Raw genomic sequence first — 15,008 nt, forward strand, 5'->3', positions numbered from 1 at the left:
CCCCTAATGTGTGTAAATCCAATACTCAGTTGAAGGACAACAAACAAGAAAAGAGATACTGACACAAACATAAATTATTAAATGAGCATCACAAGATCTAATCGTATTTCCCTAACGACATCGTTGCCGGCCTCTGAAATGAAAAGAAATAATTTTCCCTGTCTCTTTCTCTTTTTTCTGTCAAAGCTGAGTTTGACCCACCGTCCTGCACCCAGCTGTTGTCCAGCTTTAAGAGCCAATAAAAGTGGTTCACTCTCACATTTTAAGATGATGGGTGCTGTTTCAGGAACAAGAGGACCATTGTTGGTGTGGACAAAGGGGCATCTCTTTTTAAAAGACACTCACACAATTGCAGGCACATATATATACACTGACATAGGGTACACACAAATTGGTATATACTAGTAATTATATAGTACTTCAGTTTGAAAGAGAATGTTGACCATTATCTGAACTCCCGCCCCAAACAGCAATTGACCAATCATTGCATAGCAACCGTAACTATGCACAGCAGGCCTGTCCTGCTTTGGACTTTTCCACATTGATGTGTGCATGGTACTGTAAGAGCGTTACACGTGTCATTTTAACTGATAATAACGATATATCATTGATTTTGTCATATGTCCCAGAAGGTCAATGCCAAATTCAATGACACTGGTATTGTCGTCATAACCTTATCCATATTACACTAAGAAAAAGATTAGCTACACTTTGCTACTGACAGTACAGTTATTCAGTCCTTGTGTGTATTAAGGCAGTAGACAGTGGCCTTGTACAGCAAAAGTTGTCTGATTGTGTTATCATCAGCCAGAGGACATGGTGTCGAGTGTAACAAGGTCAACAAAGATCAAGATGAGTATAATAAGCCTGAGTTATTCTGTTTCATGTTTTGGCTGGGAGATTGCTGACTCATGTGACTCTGATCTTAAGCATACTTTAGCCCTGGTCACTGAGAAATGGGGCAATTGAATAGTGTATAACAAGCCAAAAGAAAAACACATACTGCATCCCACCATTTATTCCACATCAATCAAATGTGTCGACTTTCTATGCTCATAATAGGAAAGTTGGGTAAATAAGGTGCTAAGGCTGTACGTCCTTTTAGATGTATGCATTTGATTTGCAGTCAGCCGTCAGGAAACGATATGGTCGACAAAGAGGGTCTGTGGGGCTGTAGGAAAAATGTGACCAGAGTTGTGGGTCACCACAGCAACGCCATGTGTTCCCCATCAGGCTTTGTTGTGAAACCTACATCGGGGACGGCTGCAAAGGAAACAATTAGAGCTCATCTAATTCCTCTCATATTTATTCCACTTTTCTGAGAAAGACGTGTTTTCAGTGCAGACCTTTTTCTCAATAGCAGGGATTGGGTCACATATTGCAATGGTGCAATATTGTCATTTTGGAAAATGTTGTGTAATGAGTGACTAAAGTATTTTTTCCCCCATGGTCAAAGTCAAGGTAAAACACTGCCCTCTACATCTTCCTGAAATTAGGAATATCAATTATGTAACTTACCTGAATACCCAAGCTAATCACCTGAGAAGCCATTAATTCAGTCAGCTAACCATATACATACAGTAGATAGACCTTTGCTCTGATTTGCTCTCTTCAAAATGATAAAGGAATGTGCACTATAGCTGGAATGGCTGTGGGCGTTGCATCCCCTTGTGGGAAAATTAAAAATATTTTTTGCTGGCATAATTGGACTGTGGACTGGGCCTGCTGGATGGGTCGGTGGGTGAAGAAAGAGACCTTGAGGATTACATGGGTATCCCTGACACTTATATGACTGGCTGCAGTCCATTTCAATCAGGGCCAAGATCACAGCTGGGTATTTGGCTGTAATTGTAATTTTCTACGCTTTTTGTCCCATTGCTGTGTCTTGTTTTATTTGTTTTTAACCATTTGTAATGCACTTTGCAATGCTGTTTTGAAAGTTACTGTGCACATAAAGCTATTTCAGGATGCAGCAAGCTATTTTCTTTTCATTATCAATTCATCTTTTGACCATTTTTAGAGGTGTCACTGTTGGTGTGTCCATCATCAGTGAGAGCACCACTGTCCCTTTGACTTTTTCAATTCCCTGACTTTTCTTCTAGCACCTCTGTGATATTGACATTGCTGTTTTTGAGAGATACATTTCACTATAATGACCATTAAATCTTCATTTCCTATGCAGGATAATTTTTTTTATATAGTTTTGGTGAGTCCTTAACTTTCTAGTGCCATCATCAGGTCAAAATGTGACTTTTTTCCTATACATTTGTTACAGCGCAACACAAACATTTTCATTTACAATTATATATAAACCTAACATTTGAGAGGCCGGGACCACCGTATGCGCAGCATTTTTGCTTAATAAATCAAGTATATGATTAATCAGTTATGAATAAAGATTATAAATTTTATTTATATATATATATATATATATATATATATATATATATAAAGGTTTGCAATTTATTTTCTGCCAATAGACTTTATTAATAATTGTTTTTTACTGACATCCCTACCAGTTGGCATGTTGTTTTAATGTAAAGTGTTGTAATTGTTTTTATTTTTTACCAGTAAAACTTTGAGTAAAAATAACAAAAGAAATATACAGCCCGTGGCTCCTGTGGCCTCTTAAACTGTTACCCTCCATATAGTTTAAGTCAATATGCATACCTTTGTGCCCTTGGGTGTGATGTGAAATGTCAGAGAACAGCTTTGTTGAGGAAATTGAGTTTTCCTTGGTGGGTTTTTATAAACAGAAGGCCACTGCACGCTGGGAGATCCGCTGTATAGAACCTGTAATGACATTATCCTCGTAGTGATAAATGTAACAGTGGGAATATAGAGGCAACACACCCATGATGGACTTCATTTCATGCAGACATACACTTAGACACACGATATAGGCACACAGGTGGTTGGTCTCGAAGGTGAGGGCAACACCTCATTTGAGACTGTGCACCATTTCTTGTTCTTTCTCACATGCACACACACTCACACACACACACACACACACACACACACACACACACACACACACACACACACACACACACACACACACACACACATGCAGGCTGCAGCTGTGTCCTGTTTAGACACACGTCTGATTGGACCACAGACTCGAGACATCTCATTCCTCTAACGTGAGGCAATACCACAGGTGTCGGGCCCCAGAGACCCCTGGGATAGCTGGAGGTCCAAGCTGTTCTGTTCTCAGCCTGGGATCCAAGTTCAATTCAACACACACACTCACACACACACACTTCAGTCCAACCACTGGTCATTAGCAGCCCTCCCTCTTTGGTCTGGGCTGTCAGATTTCTGGCACATGCATGCGCACATGTTCAATGAAAGTGACACATATGCATGCAGAAATTAGCTCAGGGTCTAAACACATTAATTCTAATATAAACTGGTCTCAAAGCAGCCAAACCACTCTGTGAAGAATGGCTAAACAAAAAGCAGCAGACTTTCATGAGAAACAACGCAAGTGACATGAAATGACTAATGTTTGTCTCTGCGTGTCATGTGTTTTTACCCCTCTACTTCATCTCTCTCTCTCTCTCTTTGTACATGAGACATTTTAAGCAAATGAGTCAGAGGATCTTGCTGTTGCACCAATGGTGATGATAAATTGTTCAAATGATGTTTTCCCAAATCTGGCTGGAGGTTTTGTCTCCAAGGCAACAAAGCATTTTAACTTTCTCACGGATATTTCTTCACTAGATACTGTTTCTCAAATGTCGCTGTTCCACCTGTAGCCTCTTTTTCTTTCTGTAAACCTCATTGTGTCATTTTATATCTCGGTCTTCAAGGACTTTTAGAAGTAGGCCAGCCGTGAATTCAGAGAGCTGATTCGAGCCAGGAGATCTAAACACACTCTAATAGATATCTAAACATCATCTACAGATGTTTATTTGTTCTGCCTGAGTCCTCCTCAGGGCATCCAGTTGAGGACCCTCTTCCTTCTCCAAGCAGAGCCCCTGAAGCCTCTCCCCTAACCCCTGATCTACCCCAACTCCGCCAGGGGTTGAGCCCGTTTCCCCCCTGGGCATCATGTAGAAGGGGGATGTGGATCTTCAGGAAATGAGTCCAAGAAAAACATGTGAGCTGAGTCGCAGAGCAGTGGGACTAAATCTGCCAAGTGTCTGAGCCCAATTGTGGGAATCAGAGGCGTTTAGGTTTTCTGTAATTTGCCTTAATGGCCTCTTTTATTTGTGCCCCATTGCCTTCATTTCTTTCGATTCTACTTTCCTTCATTTCTCCCTCACCTCACTTCTTCATGATACATCATTCCTTCTTTACTTCTATTTTTTTTCTTTGCTACTTTATTTTACTTAGACTTCTCCTTATCAATCTCTTTACAAATCTAAGTCTAAGTCTTTTTTTGCATGGCTGTTGCTCTGGCGGTGGAGTGGGTCTTCCTTTAAGCACAAGGTTGGTGGTTCGATACCTGGCTCTGCATGTTGAAGTGCCCTTAAGCAGGCCACTGAACCTAAAGTTGCGCCTTGCATGGCAGCTACATTAGTGTGTAAATGGGTGAGTGGGATACACGTTGTCGCGCTTTTGTCCAGTAATATATGCAGTCAATTTTTCTTTTTTTTACTTTCTTAAATCATTTATTAGCATCTCCCCTTCTACTTACTTTTTCACACCACCTTTCCTTCCTTCATTTGTTACTTTCAACTTTGCTTCCTCCATTTCTTCCCTTCGTTCTACCCCCATTCCCTTGATCAGTTCTTACTCTTATTTCCTCCGTAGTATGCAGGAAGCAGATCAGTTCAGAACTTCCGAACCACCGCTGATGTCCACTGAATTAAGGCATCAGTATGCGTCAAACGAAGTAATGGAAGTGGACGAAAGCTCTCTCCACATTTTGGGAATCAGGGAAGCTACATCCAATGCATTGTGTAGATTTCCAGGTGTGAGGATTTGAACTTATTTTACAAGCTCTCTTCTTTTTCAATCTTTTTGTATGTACAAATGAGTACTATGCCATGAACACATTCTAGAAAAGGAAACCCCATTTGTTGGAAGATCACGTGTGGTACGTCTTTATGATGTTAGAATTTTCCCCACCTGCTATGTTTACATGACTAGTTAGCTTCAAGCATACCTCAACCTTAATGTATCCACCTTACTCAATATCCATTACAGTAAACCCTCAGCAGGAAGCTCACAGAGACACTCTCTGTGGTTTTACAGTTTACATGAGTGAGTGTTGTGTGAATGTTGGTTCTGTAGATGTTTCTGTGGCAGAAATATGTGGCTGTCATTGGCAGGTCCCACACTGACGAAATCTGAGGGTAATGTTCACACTGCATAGCATCAGTCTCCCCTCACTGTGACCCTTTCTGTTTAGATTCCAGTGTTATTTCTGAGGGACAGTTTATACAAGCACTTGGAGGACAAACCACGTGAGATTATGAGTATTGACATTGTTTGCAACAGAGTAAATGTTAGAGTTGAATATCCAAAAGTATCCAATATCCAAAAAGGAGACACAGACTCATGGTTAACGTGAGTGAGAGTTTGTAAAAAAAGCTATTATGTGCATGTATGTGTGATTTTTCTTTTCCAAAACTTAGCAATGGACTAAATGCGAAATGTCTTCAAGACAACAAGTAGAAGACATTCAACATTTTTTAATCAAAGCTAGGGTATTAAAACTATTTGGGAGAGTTTTAAAGCCTTGTTCGTAGTTAATACCACTATATGATATTTATCATATTTCTTATTTCTGTTGACCCTACTTGTCCGTAGATTAACGTTTTAATCAGTAACTCTTTCCATTTCTTGTGTAAACAATAGGAAACTGTCTTGGGTTTTTTCCCGGACAGACAGATGGAATAACAGAGGGAGCTTCCGGCAAGTTGTTTATTGATTATTTTATTCCTCTCTGAGGTCAGAGGTTTGCACATTGGGCTGCGTGTTCCCATCCTGTTCTTAGCGGGTCGTTCCCAAACTGTCCACCCCATGGGACAGTCTGGGTCCAGATGAAATTTATGGTGTCACACAGGGGGAACTTTTAATAGATCTACGATTTAGGAATGGGAAATGCAAACACACCCACATACACACAGGAAGAGGACAGAGAGAGATTATGGTTACTGCATTTAATACGGTGGGATGAGGAAAGGGTTTTCTCATAGATTTTTCTTGATACGTAAGTCATACGTCATGAAAGCATTTGCAAGATATTAGAGGTTCAGGATGTTGCCAAATGTTGAATCACTGGGAGTCAGCAAAATCAAGAATTTCTGCTGCTGTTCATCCTATAAAGGATGAGTTCACCTGAATTAGAAAGAAAAACAATTTCTGGCTTAATTGGTGGTATCCATCGATGCAGGTAGCTATTGTTCCATTGTTATTTAGATTTATATAACTTTTATATTTATTTTAAATAGGTTTTATTGTAACTTTTCTCTGAATAGTCCTGATGAAAACTGTGAAGACAAAGATAGCTCAAAACCGGCACAAAAAAGAGAAAATCCTCATGGCTTGATACCACTAGAGATATAGTAGTGGTGAAACAAAAGCTGCCTCACGCCTGTGTGTCCTCGGCATCACCACACATTCAACATTCAATGCCTTGTTTAGTTTAGATGTTTGGTTCAAATCAGCTGTGAACCTGCTGCTACAGTCCAATGGGCACCAACTTTCACCTCATTTGGACCCTCAAATGTCAGGTTTAACTGGAGGAGACTGTCCAAAATCCTCCTCAGACATTCCTACAGCTGCAAAAGGACCCGGGACATCTCATCGTCAGTGGCATGATATATTAAAGAAGGGGTTAATCCTTCAAACAGACAAAAAAATACTGCTGTTGTACAGATAAGAATGACACGAAAAGACTTAGGTAGGTAGGTAGGTAGTTAAGGATTTGAGCTCATATATATATATATATATCTAATGCTGTTATTTATGCAATAAAAGAGGTATTTGTTTCATCAGCATCCCACACCTTATCACTTCAGTCATTTTGTTCACCTAGCCAGAGCGTGTGGTACTTTATGTCCCTTAAACGAGGTGAGACGTGATCGGATAAAAAGCAGACACCAGTCGGCAGACCAGTGTGGGAAAGGCTGGTGTTTTATTGCCCTTTTTTACAATCATTCCTGTATAGTCTGTTTCCTTTTAATCCTATTTATTGTGCACAGTATATTCAGAGTCAAAAAGGTATTTATTCCTGTGTGGTTGAATCTTGTTTCACATGTTTATATCCTCACACACACACACACACACACACACACACACACACACACACACACACACACACACACACACACACACACACACACACACACACACGCATGCACGCATGCACGCACGCACGCACACACACACACACACACTCTCTCATACACCTGTATGTCTTTTAGTCCATCTTATTAATTTATTCATCTGACTGTAGTTTGATTATTTTAGCCCACCACAGCAGTTTGCTTATTTGTCAAGGAAGGTGACTACTATTTCAACCATGTAATGCATCCTTAAAGCTATTCTAATTCCACCACTTAGTGAAATTTGAAAACCTCAATTGTCATCAGTGTAAAAATTAAGTTTAACTTACTACAACATCAGTGACTGGTGTGTGGAGCATGTTTTGCTGCTGTGAGCTCACAGCCTAATCGCACCCAGATCAAACCTAACCCTGTTGTATGAAGGCACACACACACACACATAGACAGAGTCTTGCTTTGGTGGTTTAAATTGTAATTGCAGTCTAGCCTGGGAACCAAACGAAACTGCAAGCTCATGTTTTATTTGCTCTGGCAGAAACTTCTGGTCCCCCTCCCATTAGGACAGTTTTCCAGCCGGCCAGATCTTTAGAAAGCTAATCACAACCATTTTTCTCATATGGGTGGGGGGCTTACAACTTAAGGAGTCTTTGCGTTTACGCATAATATGTGATGACATCGTTTTTGGCTTTTGCACCCTTGCATCGGAGACCTTATGACGAGCATAAGCCTAGCTTAGTAAGTATACTTACATGCTGTACATCATCACAGCTCATCTCTGCACTCTGTAGTCTGTTTTCATTTGTATGTCGCTCAGCCCTATGTAGCATTTTGTTTCTCTGTTTGGTTTAAGGTCTATAATTGCATCCAGAGGCATTTTGATGTACAGCCATTGTTAAAACCCCTTGGAAATCGAAAATGAACCGAGGTTCCAGACACACTCGCATGCGTGATCTGGTCTGGTGATGTCATGCTAGTTTTGATCTTATTAGGATAAAGAGGCTTAAAATTAGGTCTGCAGTTAACCAATCTGCTCTATGAAATGTCAATAAAAAGTGAAATATTCCTGATACAGTGTTGAAAAAAGCCAGAGTCACATTTTCTAATAGCTTGTTTTGTCCAAAAAACAGTCAAAATCCATTAAAGAACCAATTCACTACAATGCAAATAGTGAAGAGGAAACAAATCCTCTCAACTGAGATGACGTAACTTTACTTGTTACATGTTTTTTCTTGAAGGTTAAGGGATAGATGAAGTCATATGTGGACTGTAAAGCCTCCTCAGACAAATGAGCTTTTTTTGGCGGGGACTGTATACCGTAAATTAAATTGACTTGACTATATCAACAATATCTCCATCAAAGTCCTGGCGGTTATTGGTCTCCGGCCTTATTTCCTTCTCTTCCCCCTATGACTTCAGTAGGTCAACTACTGATTGATGGCTCGTCGTATCCCATTATGTAGCTCACAAGCTGAAGGTATGACATGAGCCAACTGTGACACAGAGAATATTTAAGGAGCTACAGTGAACGAAGGGCAGCATGCGTCTCCTGAGCTTCATGATCTGGTAAAGTCGTGACAGGCCTTCAAAGACAGAGAGGAACTCAAACCTAAACAGACAAGCACATGTGTGTGTTAAGTGTCTTTTTGTGAATCCAAGACATTTCTGTTTGAAGCAGCCTCGACTTCCTCTGATATAGATTTCACGTTTTCCGTTTGTACGGGTTCAGAAGTTTAGTACACTATGCTGTAATATAATTTTTCTTCATCCACTCCCTGCTGTATCACCACTCAAACGTATTATTATTTTTTGTTTAGTGGCTATAGATGAAAATCTATGCAGCTTTGTCATCTCTCTCCCCACATAGTCTACATGCGTTCACTTTCCACCCAGCAGAGAACTGGAAGGGAAAGAATACAGGCAGAAAAAAGGGGGTAACAAGAGATGCAAAGGGATGTGAGAGTACTTGAGAGTTTGGAGAGAGGAAGGGAGGAAAAGCTGGGTGGAAGTAGTGTAGCAGATAAGAATGGGGAGTAAGGAGGTATGGAGGAAGTGAAGCTGTGAAGGGCTGGTAATTAAAGAGTGGGGAGGACTGGAGAGAGATAGAGAAGGAAAATGATGAAGTGCTAAAGGAACAATACAGTATGCTGCTGTATGAAACCGGTCTGGTTGGTTAAATTTAGACCTAATCCAGGGCTTCATTTTGTTTTTCTTTTACTTTATTAGGAAAACCTGTACAATGAAATGCAATCTAACAACTCTGCCGTAATTCTGAGGAGGACTACAGCTGCCAAATAAATAAATATATTAAAATATTAAACAATAAATAAATAATAACACATTACTTAATAAATAATAAAATAATGAAATGTAGACATACACTCCTCTATTATCACTTGATACCGTGCATATTTATTCCTGCACATCTATTCATGCTGTCCTCATTCTCTGTTCGTACATTTAAACATGAAAAGTTTAGTTTATCAGGTGAGGCAGTATAAGATCACTGAACTCTGTGTAAGGAGGTAGGTCATGATCACAAAACACAGAACCTGGTGGTGTTTCTGTCCAAGAAGTACTTAGCCAAACCACAACCCTTTTTCTAATCCAAACCAAGTTGCTCTGATGCCTAACCCTAACGTCACCTTTTGTTGCTTAAACATAACCACCGTGGTCCACTTCAGGTCGCTGTTTCACAGCGTTAAATAGAACATCATATATCGTAAGATATCATATACATTTTTGTGCATAGATTTTCCTAAGACAAACCTGACGATGACAACATGTTGATCAATTTGATAATTGAGGATTTTATTTCCACATTTCGAGAGACGAGTATGATCCCTCACTGGCTTCCCACCCAATAACAAACTGTATTTGATGTGCTCTAGCCAGAGGCCCTGTCAACTGGGGCTGAAAGTCCATGTAGTTGTGCGTAAGGCATTATGTTGACATATAGGTACAATTGTTTACCTAAACCTATAAGGAACTATTTGTATTTTGTATCTTAATTTGGGGGTCTCAAAGTTATGCATCTAGGACGTAACGTAAGTGTGCGCTTAAAAACATCTCCCCGTTATCAGCTATGAAAGCAGACTTAAGCCATGCAGAAAGATAAAGACCAGTGTGTGTACAGTAGTGTAACATGAAAGTCTCCTATGCACTTACATGCCTATACACACAAACACACATGCTCAGTTTATTTCAGGAATAAGTCACTTTTGAATTACGACATTCATTCCAGCTCACTCCACTCCTTCCCTCTGTCACTGTATGTTTGACTTACTCCCTCTCTGTGGTGATTATTACTTTGACAGAACCATTTGTCTTCGGAAAACAAGTCATCTTAATTAATTTACTTTTCAGGATGAATGATTTACAACTGTGTGTGTGTATTGGTAGAGTTCATCTTACTTCATGTGCCTAAAGCTTTTTTTTCCAACTGTAACAAACGAGAACATGACGTTTCATACCAAAGGAAACAGGTAGCAGTTCATGTTCAGATCTGAAATTGGAAAATGATCAATGGATGAAGTTCTCAGACACCATGTCTGTTGTCAGGCATAGAGCTGTTTTAATTTCATATAATAATTCAATACATTGTGCACATTTACGCCCGGACAACCTTTCAGGCTCACAAACAGTGTATTTACTTTAACCCCTTTGTCTCGACAAGAAGGTTACTCATTACCCATTCATCTATGATATTTGAATTATTTTTAAAAACACTGCATGCAGTCACATACTGTTTCATCCCAGTTGTCTGTAAGACCTGTGTGGTGTTGAAATCTCTTCATTAAGCACTGAACCAGTAAAGTATGATGTGATTCCTGCCTTTTAAAATCTTCTTTATTTTATGTTGGGGTTTTTTTGCAGTTGTTTTCTTCAGTTAATAATATCAGAAGTTTAATGATATCTTGCATATTATAGTCAGTATGGTGACTATGTCAGGAAAGTTTTCTGTTGAACACACACCTCGTGATACAAAAAGCCTCCCATAGACATGGCTCTGACTACCACCACACACACAATCATACACACACACTCACAGGCTGCATGTACAACTGCACACACATCTAGCCAACAGTTGTAGAGTTCAACTGAGGTTTTATCTCTCACTATCTGCATCGGATTTGTCTGTGAGCTTGTTTGAATTGTTGTCTGACATTGTTTAGGCTCCCTGCAGTTTTATTAATTCCTTCGAGACCCTTGGCTCTAGTTTCATATAACAAAGCCCAGAGCAGTTCTGTCCGGGGACAAACAACATCACTGTGTTTGTTGGTTCTCACAGGAACACTTACAGACCCCCAAACCTCAGAGGTCATCACTCACTGACCCCCTGAACTCCCAGACCATGCAAACACGCCCAATTCCCATGGTATCTTCGCCTCTCAACCCTTGTAAAAATGGTGTTCTCATATTATTCTGTTTTCCATCCCACCAACCCTTGTCTACTCCCTGCCCCCCTTTAGCCTCTTCTCTGGCCACGTCCTATCCCTCAGAGATGTAAATTACACACTGAGGTATATATGTGTGTGTGTGTGTGTGTGTGTGTGTGTCTGTGTTCGAGGCATCTGTTCAACCTGGCCTTTCGGTTGAAGCTCCTCGCCCTCACACACACCTCACCTCCACTGAACACCTCCTTTAATACCATTACCATACCTCCTTGTCGACACACAGCAGAGAGGACACATACTCTACTGCCAAGTCTGCAGACGAAAAGAACTAAAAGGATGCTTTCTTGAGGTGTTCCTGTCTGTTGGCATATATGTATTTAGTTGTATTGCTTCTTTGGCTTCAATCAGCTGTTCTCTTAGGGTGGACATTTGTAAGTCCACCGTTTGTCCACAAGATGACTGTAGAGAGCCAGGAGTGCTGCAGGAGGGGATTTCACTTGAAAAAGAAAAGGTGTTTGTCTCCCTCTTGTGATGCAATTAGATAATACAACCAGAAATGTATATGGAATGAGGGCAAAAATGTGGGAGATATGTTTAATTGTTAGAGAATTGTGTGTTATACTTCTTGTTGCATTGTTGTGATGCTTTGATTACATTCATTCAACACTTGGCCTATTTTCAAATCTCCTCTTTTCCAGGTAAGTTTACATTTTTTCTTTTCCCTATATATCACCAATATTTGCTTTTTTTAAACACTCATGACATTGATAAATAGAAATCAATAGATAAATGATTCTGTGAAATTAGTGTCAATCTCTTAGGAAATGTTCATCCGCTGACAGTTTATTTGGTCAACTCGTTTTTTTCTACTCCTCCGATCTTTAGGGTCACCCTGGGCCTGTAGGTCCTCAGGGGCCCCAGGGGCCTTCAGGGAGACCAGGTGATCTGGGTATCCAAGGACCACGGGGGCAGAAAGGTGACCACGGCCGTAGTGGCTTCATGGGTCCTAAAGGAAACGTGGTAAAATATCCTTCTCTTTTTAAACTAATTGTTAAATTGCAATGCTTTTTTTCCCCGCTTGTTTATTGTGTGATTGTCGCTCCGCAGGGAATGACCGGTGTTCCTGGGTTTTCTGGAAGTGATGGCATTCCTGTAAGTCTATCCAGCACTCAGGATGAACGCAAACAAAGCTCACTGTATTGATTCTGCCTGTGACGTCTTCTGACTGTTCTGTTGTGAATTCGCTCTGCAGGGCCATCCAGGACAAGCTGGACCCAGGGGGAGACCAGGTGCAGACGGCTGTAATGGGACTCAGGGAGAATCAGGGTTACCAGGGCAACATGGCTCTAAAGGCACACCTGGTTTTCCTGTAAGTGAAACTCCACACCTGGATAGTGATTTTAAAAATACAGAGAGTTTGATTTCCTGCTAAGGACCATTTCTGACTGTCTTTTTGTTTTCATCTCTCAGGGACAGCCAGGCTGGAAGGGACAGAAGGGGGACTCTCTGGAGCTGACCGTGTTCATGGAGCGCTTCAGGGTGAGTTCACACCGCACATGACTTGTGCTCTGAAGTTTTATGAAATTGCACAAGTGACTTAATATATCTCTGACCATCTCTCCACAGGGAGATCCAGGCCCACCAGGGTTTGACGGAATATTTGTAAGACACAATTATTCCATTCAAATTTTTTTTACTGTATTCTGATTGTAGAGACATGATCAGATAATGTTTTTTACATATTTAGTTGTCATATTAAATGTTTACTTGATTTCCTGTTGTTTTCAATCTATCTCATCTACCGCCTTTATTTCATTTTTGTCAGGGGCCTCCAGGACAGCCAGGATGGCAGGGTAACAGAGGCTTCCCAGGACCAAAGGTAAGTGTGTGTATGTATGTTTGAGTGCAATTTTAATTTTGTTTGTGAAGCTCCATCTATTTTGATGCCAAGGGCTTACAAGAATCCTGTTTGTGTCTCTCCTAGGGACCCCCAGGGCCTCCAGGTCCCCGTGGACCAAAGGTAAGGCAGCAATAATAAATATTTAATGTAATATAGTAGACATTTGACGTATGAGTACTACCTGAAATGTTATCAAATAGGAACTCATGAAGTGTGTTTTTTTTCTGGGCAGGGCACTATGACCAACGTGCTTAAGGGACTCCGAGGAGACCAAGTGAGTGATCTTTGTCAAATAAATGTACTTATTAGTCAAGTCTACATGCATTACTGCAGAGCAAATCATATGGCATCATGTTGCTGCAAAAATTCATTGAGGCCACTTCAGTTTTCATCTGCACTTGATGTGATTTCTGATTTGCATCGGTGGAGTGTAACTAACAGTTACTCAAGTACTGCAGTAATCTACAGTTTTGGAAATACGTTTACATTACTTTTTCATTATTTTAATTGAATGCTACTTCTATTCCACTACATTTCAGAGGAAAATATTGCCCTTTTTACTCCTCTACCTTTACTACTGCCATCCTTTTCAGAATAAGAAGAAAGATTTTCCATAAGAAAACATATGATAAGATCATAAAATGCAATACATTTTTTATTTGTTTATTTATTTATTAGCTTGTTTTGTTGTTTTTTTGACAAAAACAAACACGACAGACCAGGGGAGAACAGACATAGGTCAGGTTAAATGCTTGACATCATGTAAAACACAAAATAAAAAAGTAACATTGAAGCATGGACATAAAGGACTGAGGGTCCTTTATGTCCATGGTTGTCCTTTGAAATTATAGAGTTCCTTATGATCCATAAATTTGACCCCTGCAAAGCAAAGGTGTTTTAAGGACGAAGGAGTCTTCTCATCTTCATATTCAAACAAATTCCAGTTTGTCCAATATTCTTCACATTTTTAATGGCAAGTCTCAGAAAAAAAGTTGGTTGTTCCATAACATAAATTTCCTTAACTATTACTATACATTCAGGGATTGTTGGAGACGCTTTACGAAATTAAATTACATTCTTACAGATAAAATCAGTGGTATCCAACCATTTTTGTTTGTTACAATTTACAAAAAAAAAAAAAAAAAAACAGAAAATCCCAAAGACCCACTTTGAGATTCACTGATTTAAATAACTGTAACTAAAGAAATACAATTATCTAATAGTGCACAATAAATAATATAATAAAACAGAAAAGTCCAAAAAATGAATCTGTTTTTTCAGTATTTTTTTTCATCTTTTCTATCGCAATAATTATGAACTCCTTAGATTTATTATGTGGCCCTCACTGTACACATTATTCTTTTATTTTCTTGAATTGTGCAGACAAGTACACAAGAAAAAGTATAATATTGGTACAGTGTGTCTGCTTTTAGGTAAAAAAACAAAAACAGACAAGAACAGAAAAACCCC

At 39.8% G+C, this 15,008-nt stretch overlaps 1 protein-coding gene across 2 annotated transcripts in view; it reads left to right on the forward strand.

The window, feature by feature from the left end:
• Positions 1-15,008, forward strand: part of col4a2 (collagen, type IV, alpha 2) — a 59,161-nt gene that overhangs the window by 24,878 nt on the left and 19,275 nt on the right. For both annotated transcript variants that reach the window (XM_083921661.1, XM_083921662.1), the window contains exons 5-12: positions 12,524-12,658; positions 12,746-12,790; positions 12,891-13,007; positions 13,109-13,177; positions 13,265-13,300; positions 13,464-13,517; positions 13,623-13,658; positions 13,771-13,812. In XM_083921661.1, coding sequence (XP_083777787.1) covers positions 12,524-12,658; positions 12,746-12,790; positions 12,891-13,007; positions 13,109-13,177; positions 13,265-13,300; positions 13,464-13,517; positions 13,623-13,658; positions 13,771-13,812 — 534 coding nt within the window. The remainder of the gene's footprint in view (positions 1-12,523; positions 12,659-12,745; positions 12,791-12,890; positions 13,008-13,108; positions 13,178-13,264; positions 13,301-13,463; positions 13,518-13,622; positions 13,659-13,770; positions 13,813-15,008) is intronic.

The sequence above is a fragment of the Echiichthys vipera genome, assembly GCF_963691815.1.
Source record: "Echiichthys vipera genome assembly, chromosome: 10".
In the NCBI taxonomy this organism is placed as follows: domain Eukaryota; kingdom Metazoa; phylum Chordata; class Actinopteri; order Perciformes; family Trachinidae; genus Echiichthys; species Echiichthys vipera.